The 23,938-nt window shown below is 44.9% G+C and overlaps 2 protein-coding genes across 6 annotated transcripts in view; one reads left to right on the forward strand and one right to left on the reverse strand.

The window, feature by feature from the left end:
* Positions 1–20,378, reverse strand: part of ARHGAP29 (Rho GTPase activating protein 29) — a 101,168-nt gene extending 80,790 nt beyond the window's left edge. Inside the window, exon 1 of the mRNA XM_083620564.1 lies at positions 20,274–20,378. The gene's annotated coding sequence lies outside the window, so the exon portion shown is untranslated. The remainder of the gene's footprint in view (positions 1–20,273) is intronic.
* A 9-nt stretch (positions 20,379–20,387) lies between these two features.
* The window catches only part of ABCD3 (ATP binding cassette subfamily D member 3), a 47,497-nt gene continuing 43,946 nt past the window's right edge, over positions 20,388–23,938 (forward strand). For all 5 annotated transcript variants that reach the window (XM_083620663.1, XM_083620664.1, XM_083620660.1 and 2 more), the window contains exon 1: positions 20,388–20,521. In XM_083620663.1, the coding sequence (XP_083476789.1) occupies positions 20,403–20,521 (119 nt within the window). In that variant the 5' untranslated portion in view covers positions 20,388–20,402. The remainder of the gene's footprint in view (positions 20,522–23,938) is intronic.

A 23,938-nucleotide genomic window follows, 5' to 3' on the forward strand; every position in this document is an offset into this window, starting at 1 on the left:
ATGCCTATTACATGAGCACTTGGGTAAATTAGGTCAAAAATACTTTGTCAGCTAGCATAAGTGAAGGGAACAGAAATTCAAGAAAACCAAGACCAGCAGCATAAATTTGAGTCTTGTGAAGAACTGGAAACCCAAACACAGCCGCTGAAAGGAAAGAAAGAAAGAAAGAAAGAAAGAAAGAAAGAAAGAAAGAAGGAAAGAAAGAAAGAAAGAAAGAAAGACTCAGAATGTGTTTGAGCCTTGAGAATGTGGAAAATAATATTTTAAATATTCTTTGCTGGCCTTGAATTGAGAAGATAGGTGGGCCTACCTATGGGGCCAAAGACCTCCCATTTGAAGGCAGATAAAGATTTCAATAGAAGATTATCTACAGTCTACAGTCTCAAGCTCATTAACTTCATCCACATGAGCAGCATATACTTTTAAAAAAGGTTTTTGAACTTCTTAGGAGATGAGGACATGTTTTGGGACGTTACAGAGGTGAGCCAATCAGTGCTGTGCATTATTGGCTTCTGCAACAAAGTTCCAGATCTGGTTAATTGCTCTCAGTCCTGGACAGAAAAACCATTTGACAAGAATGCAGTAAGTGCACTTCCAGAGCAGCTTCACTACTCAGAATGTGTACATCTGTACACATCATTTGTCACCATAGACAAGACTACCAAGTCTAGCATGACAATATTGTGCAGAAATGCAAGTTTGCTGTTAAACTATGCCATTGAACTTTTGTTTGGCAGCCTGGGGTGTGGGTGCAGGAACAGCAGGCTGTGCATACTAACCCACAATGTAAGGTTCAGGGCTCAAGCCAACACTTGTGAGTGGCCCTGATCCAACCCAGGATGGTCTGCGGCAAACCTGACCCAGATCCAGAACCTGAACTGATTCGGGGCTTTGCTCAGTTATAAAGTAGGGGGTGAGGAGATTGAGACATGTGTCCCCTTCTTTTCCCCTTCCTTCCCATATTATTAATTAAGGTTTTAAACCCTAACTAAGCATGCAGTCAGGAGTGGTGAAAGGAGACGTGAGCCTCATGGTCAGGATGGGGGAGCTACCTGCACATTTCCTTCCATCCCTTGCTGCCAGACCACCACCAACCATTTTGACAACCCCAGATTGTTCTGGGTGGGCCCAGTCCAACCTTGGGTGATCCAGAGCTGCCTCAACCCGTTCAGGCCAAATCTGCAGTTGGCCCAAATTGGCCCAGTTTGATTCAAAACCTGGGATTTAGCTGGAACCTGTGTGCAGCCCTAGCAGGAAGTGTGAGACCCCTCTTTAGGAGGCCAGATATGCCACTTTTTTGTACTAGAAATAGAAAATCCGCCTCCCTCCCTCTACACTGTAAGAAATGTTCTAGTCTACTAGCTTTTCTAAGAGAGCGAAAGAATAGGGATGCCCACAAGCATTACACAACGGTGTTATGAGAGCAGCCCTGCAGGGCATCTTTAAATAACATGATGCAAAGCAAAACAACCCAAAGTCACTGACAGGATGGGAGGGGGAAAGAACTCTATGTTCATATTTCACCCCATTTAAGAGAAATATAAATTCTGGTAAGGTTTTTGTTTTGTTTTCACCAGTAAGGTTTAGATAACAGAGGCTGAAGTCCTAAGTGCACCTGCAGGAAAGGAAGTTGGTGGGTCTCACTTCTGAGCAAACAGGGGTTGTACCGTAAATGTGAAGGCAGAGAACTGCTGCATTGCTCTATAATACATTTACCTAAAAGAGAAGTGGATGATATTATTGCCTTGAGTCAACTCTAGAGAAATGGCCAGTTCCTAACTGGGGCAGAAAAATTAAACCAAGTGTAATACGTCAGTTCCATACAAAAAGAACAGAGGAAGTCCAACACCGAATCACATTTCTAGGGTGTGTAGAAAGAAATTAAGGATATTTGCAATTCCATTTGAACACAGCTTGATAGCCTCAAACTCCAGACTAAATGAGTTACACCCACTAAATCCTGAAAGAGATGGTTACAGAGATTAGCAGTGCCCTAATGAAACCTTTTGATGGCTACTTAGAGGGGAGGGGGAGAGGGATAAAAGGCAAAATATACATGTCATTCCCTTAGGAAGGAACTTCAGTAGGGTGGGACCAGGAAATAAGGTTCCTAAAACATTGACACAGTAATGCATAGGTTTCTTAGAATACCCAGAAACAAATCTGGGTAATGCAGAATAAAAATGGTCAAAGTAAACCCATAATGGAAATGTCTCCTCTAACTTACAGTCACTTACATATAATACAAATGGGCAAAAGAGTAAAAAGAAAAATACTTTAAAGGATTACAAAAAGGTATTAAAGATTATAGAAGGCATATAGGAAAAGAACCCCCCCCCCCGAGAGAGAGAGAGATGGAATTCAAAGAGAGGCACAGCACCTCCAAATGAGTGCACACATTACTACAAAAAGGAAATGGTTTTGCACTTAGCTAACAACAGATTGTTCTGGTAAACACTTCTGGGACGGACAGGAAGGAAAACACACTGAATGGATAGCATGACGACATTGTGCTGAAATGTAAGGTTGCTGTTAAGCTATGTAAAGCCACGCAAATAAGAAAAAATATTTCACACAAAGGTATTTAAATGAGAAATATAGGTGCTAAAGTTCAGCCCCGAATAAAAGTCCAAACCTTAGGGTAGCATACACATGATATGGCTCTGTAAACATTACAGGCAGCTAGGTTGTCCCCCCGCCCCCCTCAATTCAGGAAAACTCATCCAAACGCAGAATTTCATAAGAAATGGCTGGACAGATACAGGACAGATATGGATTGTGGCTAAGGTGTGTACATCGCTTTCCCAATCAGCGGTGGGAGTGGGCTGGATGCAGAGTAAACGGCCTTGAGCTCTGGGTTGTTGTCACGTAGAAGCCAAACCAATGTATGTAGTTTTAAAAGTTGAAGTGGAGGAGGGAGGAGGGAGCCTTGCTCACTGCTTTTCCCAGGCAGCTCTCTCTCATAGTCACTTTTTTCCTAGCAGGGCTCCAAGACCAAAAGCAAGCCCAGCTTGGTAGGGCAGTGCTGGGTAAAGGCCTATGTGAAAGGGGAGCAGCAGCCTACTTTTGTATCCATTTATTTAAGGCTGCGTGCACAGCATACATTTAAAGCACATCACTTCCCCCAGAGAATGCTGGGAATTGTAGGCCTGTGATGGGTCAACTACAGTTCCCATAATTCCTTTGAAAGAAGTATTGGGCTTTAATTGTCTGGTTTCTACACAGCCCACATGTCCCCTCTAGGCAGCTTGAGGAAGGAGGTTCCTTCCTTGCCCTAAAATCCGCTGTGTTTCCCCATGAGATCCAAGCCCCCACTATGTGCCGCTGTTTAGCACAACCCACACTCTGCATCTAAGACATATGCCTATAGCTGTAATGTCTTGTTTGGATGTGAATGGAAACCCTGAAAGTTTGCATTCTGAAACTCCGGGTCATCTCTAGCAGGGCTGGCCCTACCATTAGACAGTGAGGCAGATGATGACCATAGCACTTTGCTGATGGACAGAGCTGCAGGTGCTGCCTTATAGCTAGCCTGTTGCCCCCAGGTGCCGTGGAAGATGCTGTCCCTTCGCTGGTGCTGAAGGTTTAATCAGCTTCTGTGCGTACTGTGGAAGGGGGCACCATCTTGTCCTCTTACTCAGACAGCAAAATGTTTTGGGCCAGCCCTGCTCTCTAGCAAAATAATGAGATTTGGCTTGGCATAGAAGAGGCTGTCTGTTGCATCTCTGAATGCTTCTCCTTCAGCCAGGAGACATGCTCAACACTCACACGAAACACAGAGGGTAAGGCCTTCTTATACGGTCCCATTCTAACTATTTAAAAATCAAGTCATCTGGTGCCATCTAGTGACACTAAGTGGGAATTAAATGGTTTTTGAAATAATTGCCATCAGCCATGATTTCCTGCAGCTCCCTGATGGTTGTTGCTGAGCAACCTATGCATATTTATTTGGACATGTTCCCTACTAATTTTAATGGATGTGTTTTTGATATGTTTTGAGCTATTTGGGAGGGTTAGTTCTGAGAGATGGTATATAAGTACTGAAAATTTAACTAATAGGGCATACTCCCAGCTAAATGTATATAGATTGCTGTTAGGAACTTACTTAATGGGTCTTACTTCTGAGTAGACATGCATAGGTCTTTGCTGTTACATTTATACTCCGAACAAAATTTAGTTGACTATATATACATGACCCATTGAAGTCAGTAGATTTATTCCCAGATATTCAGAGTAGACCCATTTAAATTTCTGGACCCAACTTTGTCATGTTAATTAATTTCCATGAACTTACTGTGAGTAAAAATTCATTGCATACCACCCGCATTTTTTATTTGCAAACATAACAAAAAGAGAGTAAAACAAACCAAGTACCATTGATTATTTAATTTCTATACTACCTACTTTATTAAAAACATTTCTAAGTGGTGTACAAAAAACAGAAGCAACAACAGACAACTTAAACAAAATGTTACAAAAATACACATCTGCATATAAAAATGTTACAAAAATACAAAGTTACTAACATCTATAAACCAATATCAATTCATTTTCCTTCTGACACATCCTCCTTCTCAGCCCCTGGGTTCTCACCCGGTGTCCAAACAAATTCTCAAAAGTCTCAGAACGAGAAGAGTTCCTGGAAACAGCGGACATCCCCCTAGTCTCTCACTCTAGACTTGCTGGGCAGGCCCAGGATGGATGGTACTTCCTCAAGCTGCCCTCAGCTGTGTCCCATTCAGTTGCATTCTCCATACCCATTTCCAAGTGCAGTTGAGTTTCCCAGGGGGTCCAGAGGATGGGGGAAAGGTCCCCCTACACTCACCGCTCTTTCTTCGCCCTCTGTCTGCTCCTCCTCTTCCAGCTTCCACAGTACTAGCTGATGTTAACAGGAAGAATGTTCCATCAATCCTGAAGTGAAGGTATCAATTAATATAAACAGCCTAAAGGCAAAGGTAAGGGGACCCCTGACAGTTAAGTCCAGTCGCGAACGACACTGGGGTTGCGGCTCTCATCTCACTTTACAAGCCTAGGGAGCCAGCGTTTGTCCGCTCCGCAGACAGTTTTTCCGGGTCATGTGGCCAGCATGACTAAGCCGCTTCTGGTGCAACGGAACACCAATACCAGAGCAGCGCACGGAAATGCCATTTACCTTCCCGCCAGAACGGTACCTATTAATCTACTTGCACTTTTTGGAGTGCTTTCAAACTGCTAGGTTGGCAGGAGCCGGGACCAAGCAATGGGAGCTCATCCTTTCGTGGATTTGAACCACCAACCTTTTGATTGGCAAGCCCAAGGCTCAGTGGTTTAGACCACAGCACCACCCGCATCCCTTAAGCAGTCTAAACAGGTACCTAAATGAAACAGACAGTTCTAAGCCATGCACTCAAATGTAGAAAGGGCAGTAAGATCATTGGGTAATACAGTGGTACCTTGGGTTAAGTACTTAATTTGTTCCAGAGGTCCGTTCTTAACCTGAAACTGTTCTTAACCTGAAGCACCACTTTAGCTAATGGGGCCTCCTGCTGCCGTTGCGCCACCGGAGCACGATTTCTGTTCTCATCCTGAAGCATAATTCTTAACCCAAGGTACTATTTTTGGGTTAGCGGAGTCTGTAACCTGAAGCGTATGTAACCTGATGCGTATGTAACCCGAGGTACCACTGTAAAGGTAAAGGGACCCCTGACCATTAGGTCCAGTCATGACCGACTTTGGGGTTGCGGCGCTCACCTCGCTTTATTGGCCGAGGGAGCCGGCGTACAACTTCTGGGTCATGTGGCCAGCATGACTAAGCCGCTTCTGGAGAACCAGAGCAGCACACGGAAATGCCGTTTACCTTCCCTGCTTGCACTTTGACGTGCTTTCGAACTGCTAGGTTGGCAGGAGCAGGGACCGAGCAACGGGAGCTCACCCCATCACGGGGATTCGAACCACCGACCTTCTGATCGGCAAGTCCTAGCCTCTGTGGTTTCACCCACAGCGCCACCCGCATCCCACTCATTGGGTAATAGATGGTGGCCATTTCTCCTTACAGCCTTGCATTATTATTATTATTATTATTATTATTATTATTATTATTCTACCTTCATCTAAAGATTACAGGGCAGTTCCCAACACAAAAATACAATGTGAGAACACAAAATACATTAAAAAAATAAGCATTTTCCCACAAAGACATTTAAGAGGACATAGAATGTTAATCAGCCAAAGGCCTAGTTAAAGAATAATGTCTAAAGATATGCAATGAAGGCACCAGGCAAGCATCTCTGCGGAGAGCATTCTCGCAAATGGGGAGCCACCACAGAAAAGACCCACTCTCGTGTTGTCACCCTATGGACCTCTCACGGGGGAGACATATGAAAAAGGGCTGCAGATGATGATCACTGGGTCCACCTAAGTTCCTATGGGGAGAAGTTTTAAATGTTGCAAGCCCTCTTGGATCCCAACTTGTGAGAAATGTGTGATATATTCAATAAATAATAATATCAACACTTGTTGCTCTACCCACTTTTGCCCCTGGCCCCACCTACCCCTGGCCTATGACCCTAGGAAGGATGGTCAGAATGAAATGTGGCGAGAAATGTTTCCCATTAGATCAACAAGCCCCTTTACTCAACAGTTTGGAGGGACATAGGTTAAGAAAGCACAGTGTAGCCTCAAGCAGCACTGTGCTGCTTCAGACATGCAGTGAGAACGGCTGGGAGGAGGCCTGTCACCATTTGTTAGTAAACCGGCACATGCCTACCCTTTGCCACTTCTGGGCAAACACTTCCACATAGGATGTGAGCCAGGACACATGGCAGACTGTTGTATAGTCAGCACCGGATGAGTGCGGGCCAAACCACAGTTAATACAAGTATCATCAGTCAGGGAGGCTGACCATTCGGATTGTAGCAGATGCGGATGGGGAATATAAATTGTTGCTTCCCTGCTGCAATGCTAAGGAAAATCTCTCTTCCATACACTCCATCATTTTTCCAATGAAAATAGGGATGATGCCCATTCTATAATGATAATTTTACTATTTATACCCCACACATCTTACAGGGTTGACCCAGCTACTCTGGGCAGCTTCCAACATATACAAAAACACAATAAAACATTTTTTAAAAACCTTCCCTTCAGACGGCTCAGCGGTTGGACAACTCCATACCCTTCAACATTTCTCCAATGAAAATAGGGACATCCTAAGGGAAAGCGGGACATTCTGGGATCAAATCAGAAACTGGGATGGCTTCTCTAAATCAGGGACATCCCTGGAAAATAGGGCCACTTGGAGGGGCTGCTCTTCTAAACCGGACATTTGGGGGTTTTTTGGCGGTGGGTGGGTGAAGTTTCCTCCACAGATCCTTTGATGTTTATAGATTACTATAAACCAATGTTTAATGTGTATAGATTACTGTGGTACACATGCAAGCTGCCGAAGACACTTCATGCAATACACATGGTCAGTCCTAAATACATCTATCAAAAAGGCAGGTGTTGTAACTGCCAAAGCATGAGACCTTGATTCAACATAGTCACACCCCTTTGCTATCCTCTTTTTAGGAATTAGACAGGCTCATCGTGGTTCAGCAAGCGTCTCCACAACCTCTCATCATGCTTAGTAGGTGTTAAGTTGTGAGTGAACATATCAGACAACACAGCGATTCTTCAAACAGCTCTTGTTTATTCACAGGCCAGAACAGATCTGAACTGAAGGGTTCAGTCAACCTGCTTATATAGAGCTCCCGTACAACGTAACTGTAACAATTTTCTAAAACTATCCAATCACTGAACGTCACTTTAGATCCCTTATCTGCATAACTATCTACAGTATCCCCCTGCTGGCCCAGGGTGAGAACTTCAGTACATAACACCCCTCCCCACCGAGATAAGGCGTTAGTTACAATCGTAATGGTTTCCTCATATACAGCACTACACGTAATGGTTCAATTAGGCACAAAAGCATATCAGTTACATACTTCCATTAGACCAACAGTGTTACATGTCCAACAACATAGTCCTTTAAATAAGTTGGGCGCTTGGAAGAAGAAGAAGAAGAAGAGTTTGGATTTGATATCCCGCTTTATCACTACCCGAAGGAGTCTAACGGGTAACATTCTCCTTTTCCCTTCCTCCCCCACAACAAACACTCTGTGAGGTGAGTGGGGCTGAGAGGCTTCACAGAAGTGTGACAGGCCCAAGGTCACCCAGCAGCTGCATGTGGAGGAGCGGGGAATCGAACCCGGTTCACCAGATTACGAGTCCACCGCTCTTAACCACTACACCAAGCTGGCTCTTGGAAACTCTGCCAGACCAGTAGCCAAGTCCAGGGGGCCGCCCAATTCTTGCTGAGGTTGAGACCAAGTCCCCTGAATCCGCTGCTGTGGGTGGAACCTCCGCAAGTGGAGTTGGCGGAATGTCAGGCACGGCAGTGGTCTGAGTCTGTGGGAAGTCTGGCAGACCCTCTGAAGTGGCTTGGTTCGGCTCCATGCCCGCAGTTTGCGAGAGAGGTGTAGGTGGAGCCTCACCATCTGTAAGTGTCTGTTCCGGAGCCACGAGCGCAGTTGGGGGCACCATGGTTGTGTCCAAGTCCCCAACCCTGTTCCTAAGCTGGTCTATGTGCCGGCGCCACAAGCGTCCGTCTTCGAGTGCCACCTGGTACGAGCGAGGTCCAGTGACTCCCACTACTGTGGCTGGCACCCAAGGCATGTCTCCCACAAAGTTCCGGGCAAAGACCTGGTTTCCTGGAACAAATGATCATGGCACGTTGGCACAGCCTGGGGGTTCAGCCATGGCAAAGTCTGGGTGCAGCCGGTCGAGCGGGGACCTGAGGCGGCGGCCCATAAGCAGTTCGGCAGGACTCCGACCTGTGGCCGCATGAGGGGTGATGTGTTGCACGAACAAGTATTCGGCCGCCAAAAACCTCGGCAAAGTCTTTGACCAGACCCTCAGTCTCTGCGTTAGAGATGCAATTGATGCCGGTGACTTCCAGGCCGAGGGCATCAAACCAGTCTAGCCCTAGGAGGCTTGGCCGCTGACCTTCGACAACCACCAGTCAGAGCAGGCCCGAAAAATCCTTGAAGGCGATCCGGAACTGGCCAACACCTACCACGGGAATGTCGTTTCCCTGGTAGTCTCTCCCTGGTAGTGAGAGGCTGGGGTAAACGGCGGTAAAGGCACGAGTGAAGCCATGGTTCCGATGCTGACGTGGAGGCGATGGATGGAACACCGTGCTCTAGCCAGAACAGTCAGCTCTGAATTGGTTCTGCTCCGTGATTTCGCTCAGTGATTCAACTCAGTGATTCAGCTCTGAAAGTGCCCGCATCTGGCTGTGCTCTGATGTCCATCGATCCCACCTTCGTCGCCAGTGTTAAGTTGTGAGTGAACATATCAGACAACACAGTGATTCTTCAAACAGCTCTTGTTTATTCACAGGCCAGAACAGATCTAAACTGAAGGGTTCAGTCAGCCTGCTTATATAGAGCTCCAGTACAACGTAACTGTAACAATTTTCTAAAACTATCCAATCACTGAACGTCACTTTAGATCCCTTATTTGCATAACTATCTACAGTATCCCCCTGCTGGCCCAGGGTGAGAACTTCAGTACATAACTAACAGTAGGTAGAACCCTCTGTTCCCTTCTCTTTTGGCTTCTCCTAGTGCTTCTGCTTCTTGAGGGGTGGCTGAGACTGGTGAAACATCCATCCTACTCCCAGTATCTGATTGCATCTCGGGAGTGTCCGAAAGATGCTCCAACAGCCCTGGAGAGGTAGGTGGGGATGGAAAGCGAGGTGGGGCTTGCAGCTTTATTCATAGGGGTGGATAAGGCAAGAGAGCAGGCTGCAGGAGCTACCCGCCCTGCAGGATCCTCACTAACAGACTGCCCCACTCTGTGTAGAGGTCCCCACATCCCACTGGAGATTTCCCCTGGGTGCTCGGCCAGTCCTCCATCTGCACTGCCCTGACTTGGCCAGCCTATGACACTAACCCCAATCAGCCCCAGCCTGTAATGGCCAATGGTCAGGGAAGATGGGATTTGTAGTCCTGCCCTCCAGGACTACAAATCCCATCTTCTCTGAGGGACTACCTTCTCTTAACTGAAGTCTACAGGAAGTGTACAAGACCGGAACAGTGTATGAGTGTCCCTTCTTAGGGCATTAATCACAAATAAATTTGCCTTGATACCAGGCCTGCTAAGTTCAATGGAATGTCTTTGCAAGTGTGCCAGCAGCGCAGCTATCTCAGATACAAAATTAGAAAACTATGTTGTGAAACGAGTCTCCACCAGCACAACATAGTATTTTATTCTCTCTCTCCCCCCCCCCCCCCCGCCCCTGCTGTGGGATTTTATTAATTCCTCACTTTTATTTTAGCATATTTTTTTCTGCCAGCTTGTCTTCCCACCTCCTCTACAGGCTTGGAATCCTCCCTGTTTGGGGCATCCTTTTTAAAAATAAATATCATATTTTAGAAGTTAAGCTCCTTGGGAGCTGTCTGTGTTTTGGTTTACGAAATTCTGTAAAACACCATGCTGGTGCTGTCTAATTGATATACAGTAATAAAAATTATGTAAAACACCATGCTGGTGCTGTCTAATTGATATACAGTAATAAAAACTCTGACATTTATAGGAACAGGAAGTGTGGGCCACTGTTTCTACTGTTCTTATCTGAACCGCCAGCATCATTCCCCAAATACAAGAGGACGGGGAAATAAAGGGTAAGAGATGCATTTAGGGGGGAAAGTAGGCAAAAGAACTCTGGCTTTATAGATAGACTTTGCTAATGTATTAATAGGTGAGAAAAATCTGCTAATACTGTGGTATCTTTCAGTGAATCAAGACAACATGGGCTGGAGAGAAGACAACAGTTTTTCAGACCCAGAGGCACTTTGAAAACCCTGCTCATTGTGTGTACACAGTCCAATGCTGCCTCTTATAAAGAGGATGTGGGTTGTTTAAAATAGTAACAACTTTGATCAGAGGTAACAGTGGGATGAAAGACATGGCCCACAGCACACCATGGAAAGTGAAACCTCTCCCAATACCACTCTCAATTCTTCTAAGGCATGTCAATAATGTTCAAACCAAGCAGCTACTGGGTTCAAAACACCTTTGCATACATGAAGAAATTCTGCCCTGCTCCAAATTCCACACCGGCTCTTAGTCATAGAAGGAAACTAAATTAGGTGCAGATGCCGGGGTGTGAACGGCGTGCCTTTGGGACTCATTATGCTGTGGGAAAAAAGCTGGAAAAATTCCTCCTACGCTGACTGGAAATGACACAATACCGTATGCCTTGAAGCAAAGATAGCACTTTCCCCTAGTGAACAGTATGTATTTGAATGCTAGGTTTCTTTCATTGTTTTATTTTGCTATTACATACATACCATGTGGTGTGAGACTAAATATGATCCATTATCCCTTCCTTTCTCTGTTCAATGAGGGAATGTAGTATCAACAAGAAGATAGGGAATGCTTTCATTGAATCTGGCTGTCCAACATTTGGCTGTTGGCTTCTGTCTGTCTTGAAAGACAATGGAGTGCGCCTCTGGGGGTGAAGTTGAACTGCTGTGTTCCCAGCACCATAGTGACCTCCCTGGGGCACAAGCCTGTGCAGCAGCGGTGTGTGGTGAATTCTTTTGTAGGGAAACAGTTAGGGCCAGAGGCGCCAGCTTGGGAGGGGCCCAGCGTCCCACATCTGAGCATTGTGCCTCCCTCCCTAATCTGGGCAGAAGCATCCCGGGCTTTGGGAAGGAGGCACAAGACTTCTGACAGGATGCTGGAGCCCTGCTACCTTCTTCCCAAAGTTGGGTGGGCTTTGGGAATGTGGCGGAAGGGCTCTTGGATCCTGTTGGAGCATCGTGCCTCCCTCCCTAAGCTGGGCAGAAGCTTCCCAGGATTTAGGAAGGAGGCACCAGTCTTTAAGACTCTAATTTACTGGAAACATTTAGGGGACTAGTCCAGTCCCCCTAGCCCACTGACTGCACACCACTGCTATGCAGTGTGTATGGTGGTCCTGGGCTGCCCAGATGACAAGACCCTCCCCCTTCGGCCTCACTGAAGTGGTCCCAAAGCAGAGCAATATGTTTGGCACCAGCTTGGCTGCAGGAGTTGCCAGAAGGAGGCATACAAGGTACCATCCAACCATCTTAGGGACTCTACTCCAGATTTGTGTAGGGTTTACTCCTTAGCCCTTTCTTCTCTCAAATATATCCCACAAGGCAACAGAGGCTTAGGATCAGAGTTTTCTTTCTCTTCTCCAGGTTGATGAGTCCCATCTGCCCCTCACTTCCCTCTACAGCACTTGCACTAACCGCTTTCTTGACTGTTGGACCCACTATTGGTCTCATTCGCTCAATCCACCAGAGCCTGTCTTTGTCTGCAGGGCAAATTCATGGCTCACCAAAGATTTGAGACCCGTCTGCTACCCTCACCTGGTTTAGTCAGCCAGTCGAAGCCATTTCCCAAGTTATGGTCGCTGTCTCATGCTGACAGCTTCTAAGATCCACAGGCGAGAGGTGATTGCAGAGCGGGGACCAAAGGTGGACAAACTACCCCAGAAGGAGCACAACGTGTCCCACATCAGAGGTACTACCACTCCCCTAACACCCCATACACCCAACATTTAAACTTCGCAATACATTATGAAGCACTAACACAGTGCTTCCCAAACTTGCTACTCCATGGACCACCTGAAAAATGCTAAGGGTCTTGGTGCCCACTGTAGCAATTTTAATGCACTGTGCTAGATGCTGTATGCTTTTTAACTGTATTTTTACAAGCATACTGTGGACCACCTGAATGATACTCGTGGACCACTGTTGGTCCAATGACCACAGTCGCTCTTATCTTGTCTTCCTTATTTCGACCCTTGCTGGATGTCAGCCTTCTGCAATGTAACCTGTTTCTATCCCTTCCATGTTGCCTTGGTGCAATGCAACAGTCATTTCCAGATGGGCATGTTGGAATAGGGGAGAGAAGGGAATCCAAATTGTTTAGCATGGTTAAAATGGATTATTTATTTACACCAATCTCTCAGTGCACACCAGGTCAGCGTGTAAAAAACAACAACCCATTGAGCTGGTTGGTGATAGGAAAAAAATTATGAGATGTAAAACATGGGTTTGCATAGTGCTCATCCTCCTTTCCTAAAGGATGCCCTACAAAGGGAAGATATGGAAGACTTCTGAAAATTGTGTGCATGAAGGTCATTTTCTCCATGTGCATAAGAATTAAGAATGAAGAGGTGTCTCCTGCAGCAAAATACTTGCCTGCCATAATTATCTTATGGAGCTTGACTCACCCTCGCCTCAACTTCCAAAATGAAGCTGGCAGCTAAAACTTTGTGCCTTCCCTGATGCTCATGGCATGCCCCTCCTCTTGAATTTTCTATATTTTCTTATTGTACTTCATGGATGATTCTAATATTCTTTACTCCACTTCTATTTGCCTGGCTTTTAAACCCTTTCCACTCACTAAAAATTATTCTCCCACGAGTGTTATTACTCAAAGACCAAGAGATACAGCAACTAAGATGTAACTCTTACAAAGCACTACCAACATCTTGAACCGGCTCCAGGGATTAATCAGAAGACAAAATTAATACGCTCCCTGTGGGAAACCTGTCAGAAGGCTTGTTCACATGAAAGAGGCGCAGGACCTCAGGCTAACTGCAGAATGCTATGTCAGTTTAGCAGAAATGCAAGTTTCATACAGGTCTCCTAGACACACTGGGATGGAGCAATACTGCACAGGCCAGGTTAAACATGCATAGGTAAACAGGAATGGCAATTATCAGAAAGGGGAAGTAAATTTAAGATCATTAACGTTCATTTGTTGCAGGCCCAAGATGTGGGCCGTCCAATTATGCTAAAAGATTGGGAAAACTTATGGAATGTAAATGTGAAATTTACAGCCAGCTATAATATAAGAGAGGACGTGGGTGGTGCTGTGGGTTTAACCACAGAGCCTAGGGCTTGCCAATCAGAAGGTTGGTGGCTCGAATCCCCGCGACGGGGTGAGCTCCCGTTGCTCGGTCCCTGCTCCTGCCAACCTAGCAGTTCGAAAGCACGTCAAAGTGCAAGTAGATAACTAGGTACCACTCTGGTGGGAAGCTAAACGGCGTTTCCGTGCGCTGCTCTGGTTTGCCAGAAGCAGCTTAGTCATGCTGGCCACATGACCCGAAAGCTGTACGCCGGCTCCCTCGGCCAATAAAGCGAGATGAGTGCCACAACCCCAGAGTCGGTCACGACTGGACCTAATGGTCAGGGGTCCCTTTACCTTTACCTTTATAATATAAGAGAGACCACGATGAAAACGGCTCATAGGTCACTCCTTCCAGATTATCAAGAATGTATAAAAAATTGTCGGATGCTTGTTGGAGATGTGGAGGAAATAACAGTGACATGATCCACATGTGGTGGACGTGTAAAAAGATTAAGATTTGAGGGGGAGTATACAATGAATTAAAAAAGATGTTGGGGATAACCTTTACTAAAAAACCGGAGGCATTTCTATTAAGTATTTTAGATAAAGAGATCCCAAAAAAACTAAGAGAGGTATTCTTGTATGCAACCGCAGCGGCTCGTATACTTGTGGCCAAGGGATGGAAAGATCACAAGGCTCCAAAAATAACAGATTGGCAAATCAAATTACAGGAATTGGTGGAGACGGCTCAATTGACTAGCAAACTCAGAGGAAACTCAAAGCAAAAATTTGCAGAAAAATAGGATGGTTATAGAAGATATGTTCAAAAATACAATAATAGTTTTGACTCCGTGCCAGCATTCGAGTGATAAAGGAACTAAAAGGAGGTGGACAACAATTAAGGATTTATTATGTTTTCAGAATATATGGGTAAATTTATATAGAAATGTTTATTGTTCTGTGTACATTCGATTGTAAGATAAAATATATGCTAAGGGACTTGACAGGAAGTCAAAGTTGAAAAAAGATTTTGGAAGCTAAAAAGGGGGGGAAATTTACTTTCATTATTATCATTTTGTGTTTGGGTGTGTAGGTGTCTGCATATATGTGTGTTTTTGTATGGAATGTTTGGGAGGAAATAAGACGGTAAATAACAAATAACAAACTAAATATTGATGTATGTAATTTTTATTTCTTAATTATATTTAGTGGTAGTATGGTTGTATTGTTTTTTGTAACATAAATTCATTCAATATTTTTTTTAATAAAAAACAACAACATTCATTTGTTACCATGTCCCCCAATACGGTATCAGCATTGTTTCAACTTAGATGTTATAAAACTGTACTACAAGTCCCCACATGATGTGCTGCACATTTTCTGTCCCAAGCTCTGCCCACACAAAAGCATTTTCTTTTTTGCAATAGCAGACCGCCTACAGATGGCTTGACCTTAATTTGCTGGGAGTGTCTCCTTCCTCAGCAGGTTATGGCTCACTCTAGCATTACTGGGTTCCAAATGAGCATTACCTCCCCTTTCTGGAGGCTTCATGTGGAAATCCTGGGATCCCAAGCATGGCACAAAGACTTTCTCGTGATACCCACCAAGACCTCCTATTCCACCCAATTTTTATTTGTAAATGTGGTTTTTTAAAGCTCATTTATTTTGGGAATTTGCTTGAATTTTTCCATTGCTTTGTTGTTCAGGGGGTGTTCAGTTTTTCTTCTGCTAAATGGGTATTTTGTGGTGCCCATGACAGATTTCAAAATGCACCCACAGGCCCACAGGGGTTAGGGACCCTTGCAGGAAATCAACACTTCTCTAGTAGTTATGATAATCCTGGTTCTCACTTTCCTTGATTGCCCCCCCCCCCGCCACCTTTTCTGCTTCAGTCTCCTTTACTCAGAGCCCTGCATGTCTTTTATTTATTTATCACATAAATATAGAAAAAACACAGTATATAATAATAATATCCTGCCTCCTCTGGCACATTGCCTTTGGTTATGTTTACAGCCCTCTACCAGTTTCAGGGCAAATCCTGTGCAAAGCTCTAAATGATGTGAGAAGCCTCCATGAGTAGAGAACTTGCCCTTCTTCAGAACTACATCCTCAATATTACAAGATGAAGGGCAATGCCCCAGAGGGAGCAAAGCTTGGCAGCATGCGCTCACACTCATTTGCACATTTCTTTACACACAGGTAAATGGAACGCCCAACCTCGGCTATAATCTGATAGCATGTGTATGATTAAATCATAGACAGTATTGCAAAAGCACAGCTGCATTCAGATGCAATGGCAAATCATGCTTCCTTATCACTTGCAAGGGAATGTGATTAAGAAGCTTCCCTTCCTAGTTAGGAAGGTCTCAAGCCATAGTTTCATCTTATTTTTCTTAAAAAAAAACAGGGTGAGGAAATGTGAAGTTGTTGTGTGTGGCCCTCAAAAGTAGGAGTCTGTAACTCCATTTTTGTTGCCACCAAGGACATTTCCCATAACTTTACTCAACTTGCAGTAGCTAGAATAGTGAATGCGACAATGCCTGTTTTCTAAAATGGTGACATTGCAAAAATGGTGCTTAAATCTTGCCTTGGGGCTTGAATACACTCTAAACAATAGACACAAATCTATAGTTCAGTTAACACTCTGAAGTTTCTGTAATAAAAAGAATATTTAAGCGGCAAGTCAAAACACGAAAGATGGACAACTCCTAACAATTATGTCTATGGAAGAAAGTCTTGAGCAACCTAAGTATGAAGAAATTACGCTGTAAACAGAAATGTTTGATTCATACAGGAAATGTTAATCAACTTTCACACTACCAAGTCTTGGATTCTTGGGTGTACAATACTTAATTACTTTTCCATCTTTCACTGACTAAAATAAAGGCAGATCTCTGGTTTTATTGATGAAGAGGTTGTGATCGAAAACTAATGATAGGTAAAGATAAAACACCCCTGACAATTAAGTCCGGTCGCAGACGACTCTGGGGTTGCGGTGCTCATCTCGCTTTACAGGCCGAGGGAGCCCGTGCTTGTCCGCTTCCAAAGACAGTTTTTCCAGGTCATGTGACCAGAATAACGAAGAGGCTTCTGGCGAAACCAGAGCAGCACATGGAAATGCGGTTTACCTTCCCGCTGGAGCAGTCCCTATTTATCTACTTGCGCTTTGACGTGCTTCCAAACTGCTAGGTTGGCAGGAGCTGGGAGTAAATAGTTAGTTCCTTTTATTGGCATTGCTGGCACTGAATACATTTGCTTCTCTTCCAGCACTGCATCCATGTTATCATCCTGAAGAGCTGTTTTAGGTAGTTGAAAAACTCAGCCATCTTTTTTGCTCATGAACTCATGACCTTTAAAGCCCTAAACAGCCTCGGTTCAGTATACCTGAAGGAGTGTCTCCACCCCCATTGTTCTGCCCGGACACGGAGGTCCAGTGCTGAGGGCCTTCTGGTGGTTCCCCTGCTGCGAGAAGCCAAGTTACAGGGAACCAGGCAGAGGGCCTTCTCGGTAGTGGTACCCGCCCTGTGGAACGCCCTCCCACCAGATGTCAAAGAGAAAAACAACTACCAGACTTTTAGAAGACATCTGTTTAGGGAAGCTAGCAGGCATTAGCCCCCTGAATCAGATTTCATTGAGTCCACTTTCCCCTTGACCCAAGGAACTGAGTGCCTCCAGGCCTATCTCCAACAGCATAGGGAGAGCACCAGGCAGGATGCCTGGAAGAAGAAGAAGAAGAAGAAGAAGAAGAAGAAGAAGAAGAAGAAGAAGAAGAGTAAGAAGAGTTTGGATTTGATATCCCGCTTTATCACTACCCTAAGGAGTCTAACGGGTAACAATCTCCTTTCCCTTCCTCCCCTACAACAAACACTCTGTGAGGTGAGTGAGGCTGAGAGACTTCAGAGACGTGTGACTGGCCCAAGGTCACTCAGCAGCTGCATGTGGAGGAGCGGGCCCCAAACCCAGTTCACCAGATTACGAGTCTACCGCTCTTAACCACTATACCACACGGCAGAAGGCCCTGTCTGCAGCTAGAGGGCTGGCCCTTTAAGGACTACAGTTCTAAAAAAGGAGGCATTATTTTATTGCATAGTTCCTTTTCTTACAAGACAACTCAAAGCGACTTGCATTAAAGCCAACAACAAAAACCAAATAGCACAACAATCCAAGAGAGGCTGGGAGATGTGACTAGTCATAGCAGCTTGCTACTGTCTCACTTTAACAGTTACAACCGTCCTAGCATCCTGCCAGCTCCCTCAGTTAGTGTGAAGAAGGGAAAAAGAGCCTCCCACACTCTTAACTGAGACTAACTGAGCAACAGCCTCTCCCAAGCCATGTTTAAGAGCAGCAGAAGTGGCTGGGGAGTTCAGATTTTTAAAAAAATTAAAATTATTTTGTAAGTTATCTTGTTACTCAGTATGGTATTTTAACATGATTTTTAAATGTATTGTGATATTTTACGTATTGTGACTTTGCTGTTATTTTTATTGCTCATAGTTTAGTAATGGTTCACTGAAACTGTTGGGAGTGATTTTCTGTTTAATTATTATTCGCTGATATTCTTAGAGTTAATATTATTGTGTGCTATTATATTCTAATGGATTATTGCATATTACCTTTGTTGTTGTTTAGTTGTTCAGTCGTGTCCGACTCTTCGTGACCCCATGGACCAGAGCACGCCAGGCACTTCTGTCCTCCACTGCCTCCCGCAGTTTGATCAAACTCATGCTGGTAGCTTCAAGAACACCATCCAACCATCTCATCCTCTGTCGTCCCCTTCTCCTTGTGCCCAACATCAGGGTCTTTTCCAGGGAGTCTTCTCTTCTCATGAGGTGGCCAAAGTATTGGAGCCTCAGCTTCAGGATCTGTCCTTCCAGTGAGCACTCAGGGCTGATTTCCTTAAGAATGGATACGTTTGATCTTCTTGTAGTCCATGGGACTCTCAAGAGTCTCCTTCACCACCATAATTCAAAAGCATCAATTCTTCGGCGATCAGCCTTCTTTATGGTCCAGCTCTCACTTCCATACATCACTACTGGGAAAACCATAGCTTTTACTATATGGACCTTTGTTGGCAAGGTGATGTCTCTACTTTTTAAGATGCTGTCTAGGTTTGTCATTGCTTTTCTCCCAAGAAGCAGGCGTCTTTTAATTTCGTGACTGCTGTCACCATCTGCAGTGATCATGGAGCCCAAGAAAGTAAACTCTCTTACTGCCTCCATTTCTTCCCCTTCTATTTGCCAGGAGGTGATGGGACCAGTGGCCACGATCTGCATATTACCTAATTTGATATAAATTGCTTATTTTAATGTCACATTTTCAATTTTGACCTATTTGTATTGTTATGTGTGATCTTTGTTGTATATTTTGTTGTTTTTTCAGCTTCTCAACTGCCTTGTTTATAGCAATATAGAAAGGTGGGGTACAAATTAAAAGCGAAATAAAATGAAATGAGTGGGGGCTTAAGCAACTACAGTTACCCTTCAAATTCTTGGGAGCCTTGGAACTGCCTTTCCTGCTAAACAAGAAAGACTAACTAGCCCAGTTATTCATTTTGCAAGACTGCAAACATGAAGAAAGAGGAGAAACCTGTAGAACAAGTTGAATCTCTTATATAACCTTAAATGAGCCTGTCTTGTTGTGCAACTGTAAGCTGTAGGTATAATGTGTCTCGGGTGGGAGAGGGGAAACAGGATACACATACAGCTTTCCAAATGGGAGATAACAACTACAGTACTGTACAGTATTTGTCTTCATAGGAATGCCGCAGGAAGGTGCAAGTGTAAAGACACATGGTAAAGATGCCATACACACAAACCCACCTGTCACACAACTATGGGCATTTTCCTCGCCCATAACGGCGGGCGCCCGCTCTGAAGTTCCAACCTCGCACCATAAACCCTGGGAAGGTGGATAACTTGCAAGTCTTCCAGCTGTTGCGACTACAACTCCCGTCATGCCCCACCACTGGCCATTCTCGCTGGGTCTGCCGGGAGTTGTAGTAAAAAAACACACACAAAACAATGGGGTTCTCCGCCGTTGCGCGGAGAGAATCCGCTTCACTAAAAAAAAGAACCCACTTCACTAAAATAATGGGGGGGGGGTGTAAAAAACTAACACCCTTCGTACAACACACGACGCGTCTATAACGGCCTGAGTAGCGGCGACCGAGCTTGACTAGCCAGGCCCCAGCGCAAGCGCTCTTATTCCCTCAGAGGCCGCTTGCCGTCGTTGCGCTTAACCAGGCCGGGCGCCTCTCGCTCGCCTCCAACCAACCAAGGTGGTGTGAGGAGGAGGCGGGCCTGAGGCGGGCCTGGAGAGGAGTGAGAGCGAGGGCAGGGCCTCAGCCGCTGCGGCCTTACCCCTCAGCTGACAGGCGCCGCCTCTTTCTTTCCCCCCGGCATCCTCCGCGCTGCGGCGAGCCTCTTCCCCGGTCAGCCGCTGCCGCTGCTGCTTCTCGGGCTGCGCTCGCCGTCGCCTCCGCCGCCGCCATGGCCGCCTACAGCAAGTTCCTCACCGCGCGCTACTCCACCATGGCCGGCGCCACCGCCGCCGCTTGCGCGGTGCTCTGCCTGCTCAGCAAGCGGAGGAAGGCGGCCGCCCTGCACGGGTCAGTTGGGGGCGATTCATGGGAGGCCGGGGGCTTTGGGTGTGGGGTGTGTGTAGGGGGCAGCCGAGAAAGTAAGTTCCCGGCTGTCTCCTCCGCCGACAGGATAAAAGGAAGGGTTGGGGTGAATAAAGTGGCCCCCGGTAGTCGAGGGGGTGATTTAAGGTCGAGAGGGGGTGGGAAACAAAGGGAGACTCCAGAGGGAGCCTTGCAGGGACTCCGTAGGCGTGGCATTTTTAGTGAACATTCAGAAACTATTCCATATCGACCGAGTCAAAGCCGCACTGTTCCTTGATCCCTGTTGCTTTGCCCAGGGGCTCCGAAGTCTTTCTATGCCCTCTTTGTTACCTTGACATCCTTTTACCTGGAGGGTTTCAACCCGGGAAAGCATGTGGCTCTTCCTTTCTCGGGGATGGTTAGAAGTGGCACACCTGCCGCACATTGCACATGTTGCACAGGTATCGAGGGCCCGTTGGCACACCTGTTGCAGCAGGTAGACCTGCAAAATAGGTGCTGTGCAACAGCCCCCCCCCCCCAGCTTGAGTTATCTTAATGATGCTGTGTCTCTTATCTGGTATAGGTACCAGATGTTGTTGGGCTCCTGACACCCATCAGTCCCGGCCAGCGCAGACAAGGGTCGTGGGTGCTGGAAGTTGTAGCCCATGATATCTAGTGGCACACCAGACCCTTGGCTGCGTTCAAACTCCTGAGAGAGCTTATAGGAGAACGTAATATTAATAATTGGTGTTTACATAGCATTTTAGAGTGCCAGAATATCTTCACATGCACTGCTTTGGTTACTGTGACAGCAACTGGCAAGCTGGGTCAATCTGGGGGCTGAAGCTTTGAATTCCTTGCCATTGCACTGCACAAAATGTGACAGTAAGATAGTACTAATTGCTGAACTTCTGCCTGTCACACAGTATTTAAAGAAGTCCTACTTAAAGAGATGGAAACACTAAGGTTCAGCTGAGAAGGGAATTAAACTTTGCAGTGCTGTTAGTGTTTAGACAGACACCCCATTTCTCCCCCCTGGATGCTACTGAAGTTTGCTCCAAAGTCTCCCTTTTATTCAGAAACCAAAGACAACTATACTTTTCTTTGGATACGGGAAGCACTGTCACCTGGGTTCTTTAAAGAGGCATGTGCATTTCCTTATGGGCACTTGTTAGTTAGCCTTCATAAAGCACAGGTAGCTCTGGATTTTCCCCTGTAATTTCATTTATCTAAATTGTCCAGGGCAAGATTTCCCAAAGAGAAAGTTGCAGAAGCACAAGGAGTGTGTGTGCAGAATGTAAAGACAGTGTGTAAGCATGCATGAGTTCAAAGGGGGGACGGGGACCTGTGATTCTGGATTTTAATTCCCTTATGAATATTCTGAAGAATGACTTGGCAGATGTATTCAGCTTAGTAGATATCCTAAATGCTTGAAAAAAAATGCAGCTTGGGATAAACAAAGACTAATATTTATATATGGTATGCAGGCTGGCAGCTGTCATAGCAGGGATAATAAGATAATAGTTTGGGCAGTGATATTTATAAAATACTTTTCATTTGGTTTCAAAGTTGCACGTCTGTATAATCAGAGTGATAGATCTAAAAGATAGACACACTCGTATCTAGATCATGTTTGTGTCACTCCTTTCTTTCTTTGTTATTGTCACTTGTTATCCAACGATCTCCAAGTAACTTACAACATTGTTAAAGACACAAATCAATATATTATGCCACAAAACAAAACAGAAGACAGCCTCTATAGACACAGAAAGTTTTGACAACAAAATAATAACAAACGTTATTGTAGACTGTCAAAGCCTGGGAGAAAGGTTGGATGCAATTGATGCAAAAGTTTCGTAACTATTGGGCTATGATCAGTTTTATTATAGTTCAAAATGCTTTTATGTCATTATACATTTTATATTCTGCACAATACTATGTTGCCTTGAGGTACAGTCCATAAGGCAATGTTTGAAGAGAAGTATTATATATTGATATGCTATGAACAATATTTTATCCAATGTTAAAATACAATAGTAGCCATCTTTTGAAAGTGAAACACTTAAGACCTTAAGCATTCCCCATCCCTGCCCCCTGGTGCATCACCGTGATATGCAAAAAAACTGATGTCCATGTGTCTAGGACATCATGTCTAGGAACAAATTTCCTGTAGACAGTGGTCCTAAGAAGGGGATAGCATTGTAACAGTAAATTATTTTAGAAGATGATAACGCCTTTTTGGATGCTGGTGTGCATTGTTACAACCGAGATACAACATATGCCAGGAGTGGTAAAATTACTGGCACAGTGTTGCAGCAGGGATGTGTTTTGCTCACTGCCCAATGCTTATCATGTTTGCTTCATTATTGATTATAAGTATTTCAAATGATAATAAACTTATGAGTGATGTCCAATGTTCATCATACTCAGAGTAGACCCACTGAAATGAATGGGTGGGGTATAAATAATTATTAATAAAATTAATATTATCATTATTATTGACTTGTCCGTTGACTTTAATGGGTCTACTCTGGGTATGACTAATGTAAGATACCTTACTGTGTATGTCCATGTATGATTAAACAGACAAGTGTGGGATGCAAAACAATGAATTGTGGACTTGTTATGAAGATAGTATTACTATTTAAGATTTGAGTGCCTGGACCGTAATAAGTGTTAATATATATCAATGAAGTAACATAATTTCTGCCCAGAAATTTACACAGTACAATGGTACCTCGGGTTACATACGCTTCAGGTTACAGACTCCACTAACCCAGAAATAGTATCTCGGGTTAAGAACTTTGCTTCAGGATGAGAACAGAAATCGTACTCCAGCGGTGCGGCAGCAGCAGGAGGCCCCATTAGCTAAAGTGGTGCTTCAGGTTAAGAACAGTTTCAGGTTAAGAATGGACCTCCGGAACGAATTAAGTACTTAACCCAAGATACCACTATAGTTGGTTACTTCAAGACTGGATTACTGCAATGTGCTCTGTGTGGGGCTTCCCTTGCACTTGATCAGAAGGCTGCAGTTAGTGCAGAATGCTGCGGCACAACTGCTGACAGGAGTGAGTCCTTATCAGCATATAACATCTGTACTCAGAGATCTGCACTGGTGGCCGATTTGCTACTGGGCCAAGTTCAGTGTGTTCCTATTAGTATATAAAGCCCTTTGAAACTTGGGAGCAGCTTATGAGATTGGCAGAATTGGCACTACTACAGGTGCCACATAACTACCTGTTCCACATTTGTAAGAACTCAGTTGTTTAGTCTGGCAGCACTTAACACTTTGGAACTCCCTGCCTATTTAGATCAGGCAGGTGTCTTCACTGCACTCTTTTCAGCACCTGCTAAAAACATTCTTGTTTAGATAAGCCTACCTAGATGCCTAGAAAGTTGTGGTGATTTTAATCTGTTTTAGTA

This window comes from Podarcis filfolensis, assembly GCF_964270895.1.
Source record: "Podarcis filfolensis genome assembly, chromosome: 6".
In the NCBI taxonomy this organism is placed as follows: Eukaryota; Metazoa; Chordata; class Lepidosauria; order Squamata; family Lacertidae; genus Podarcis; species Podarcis filfolensis.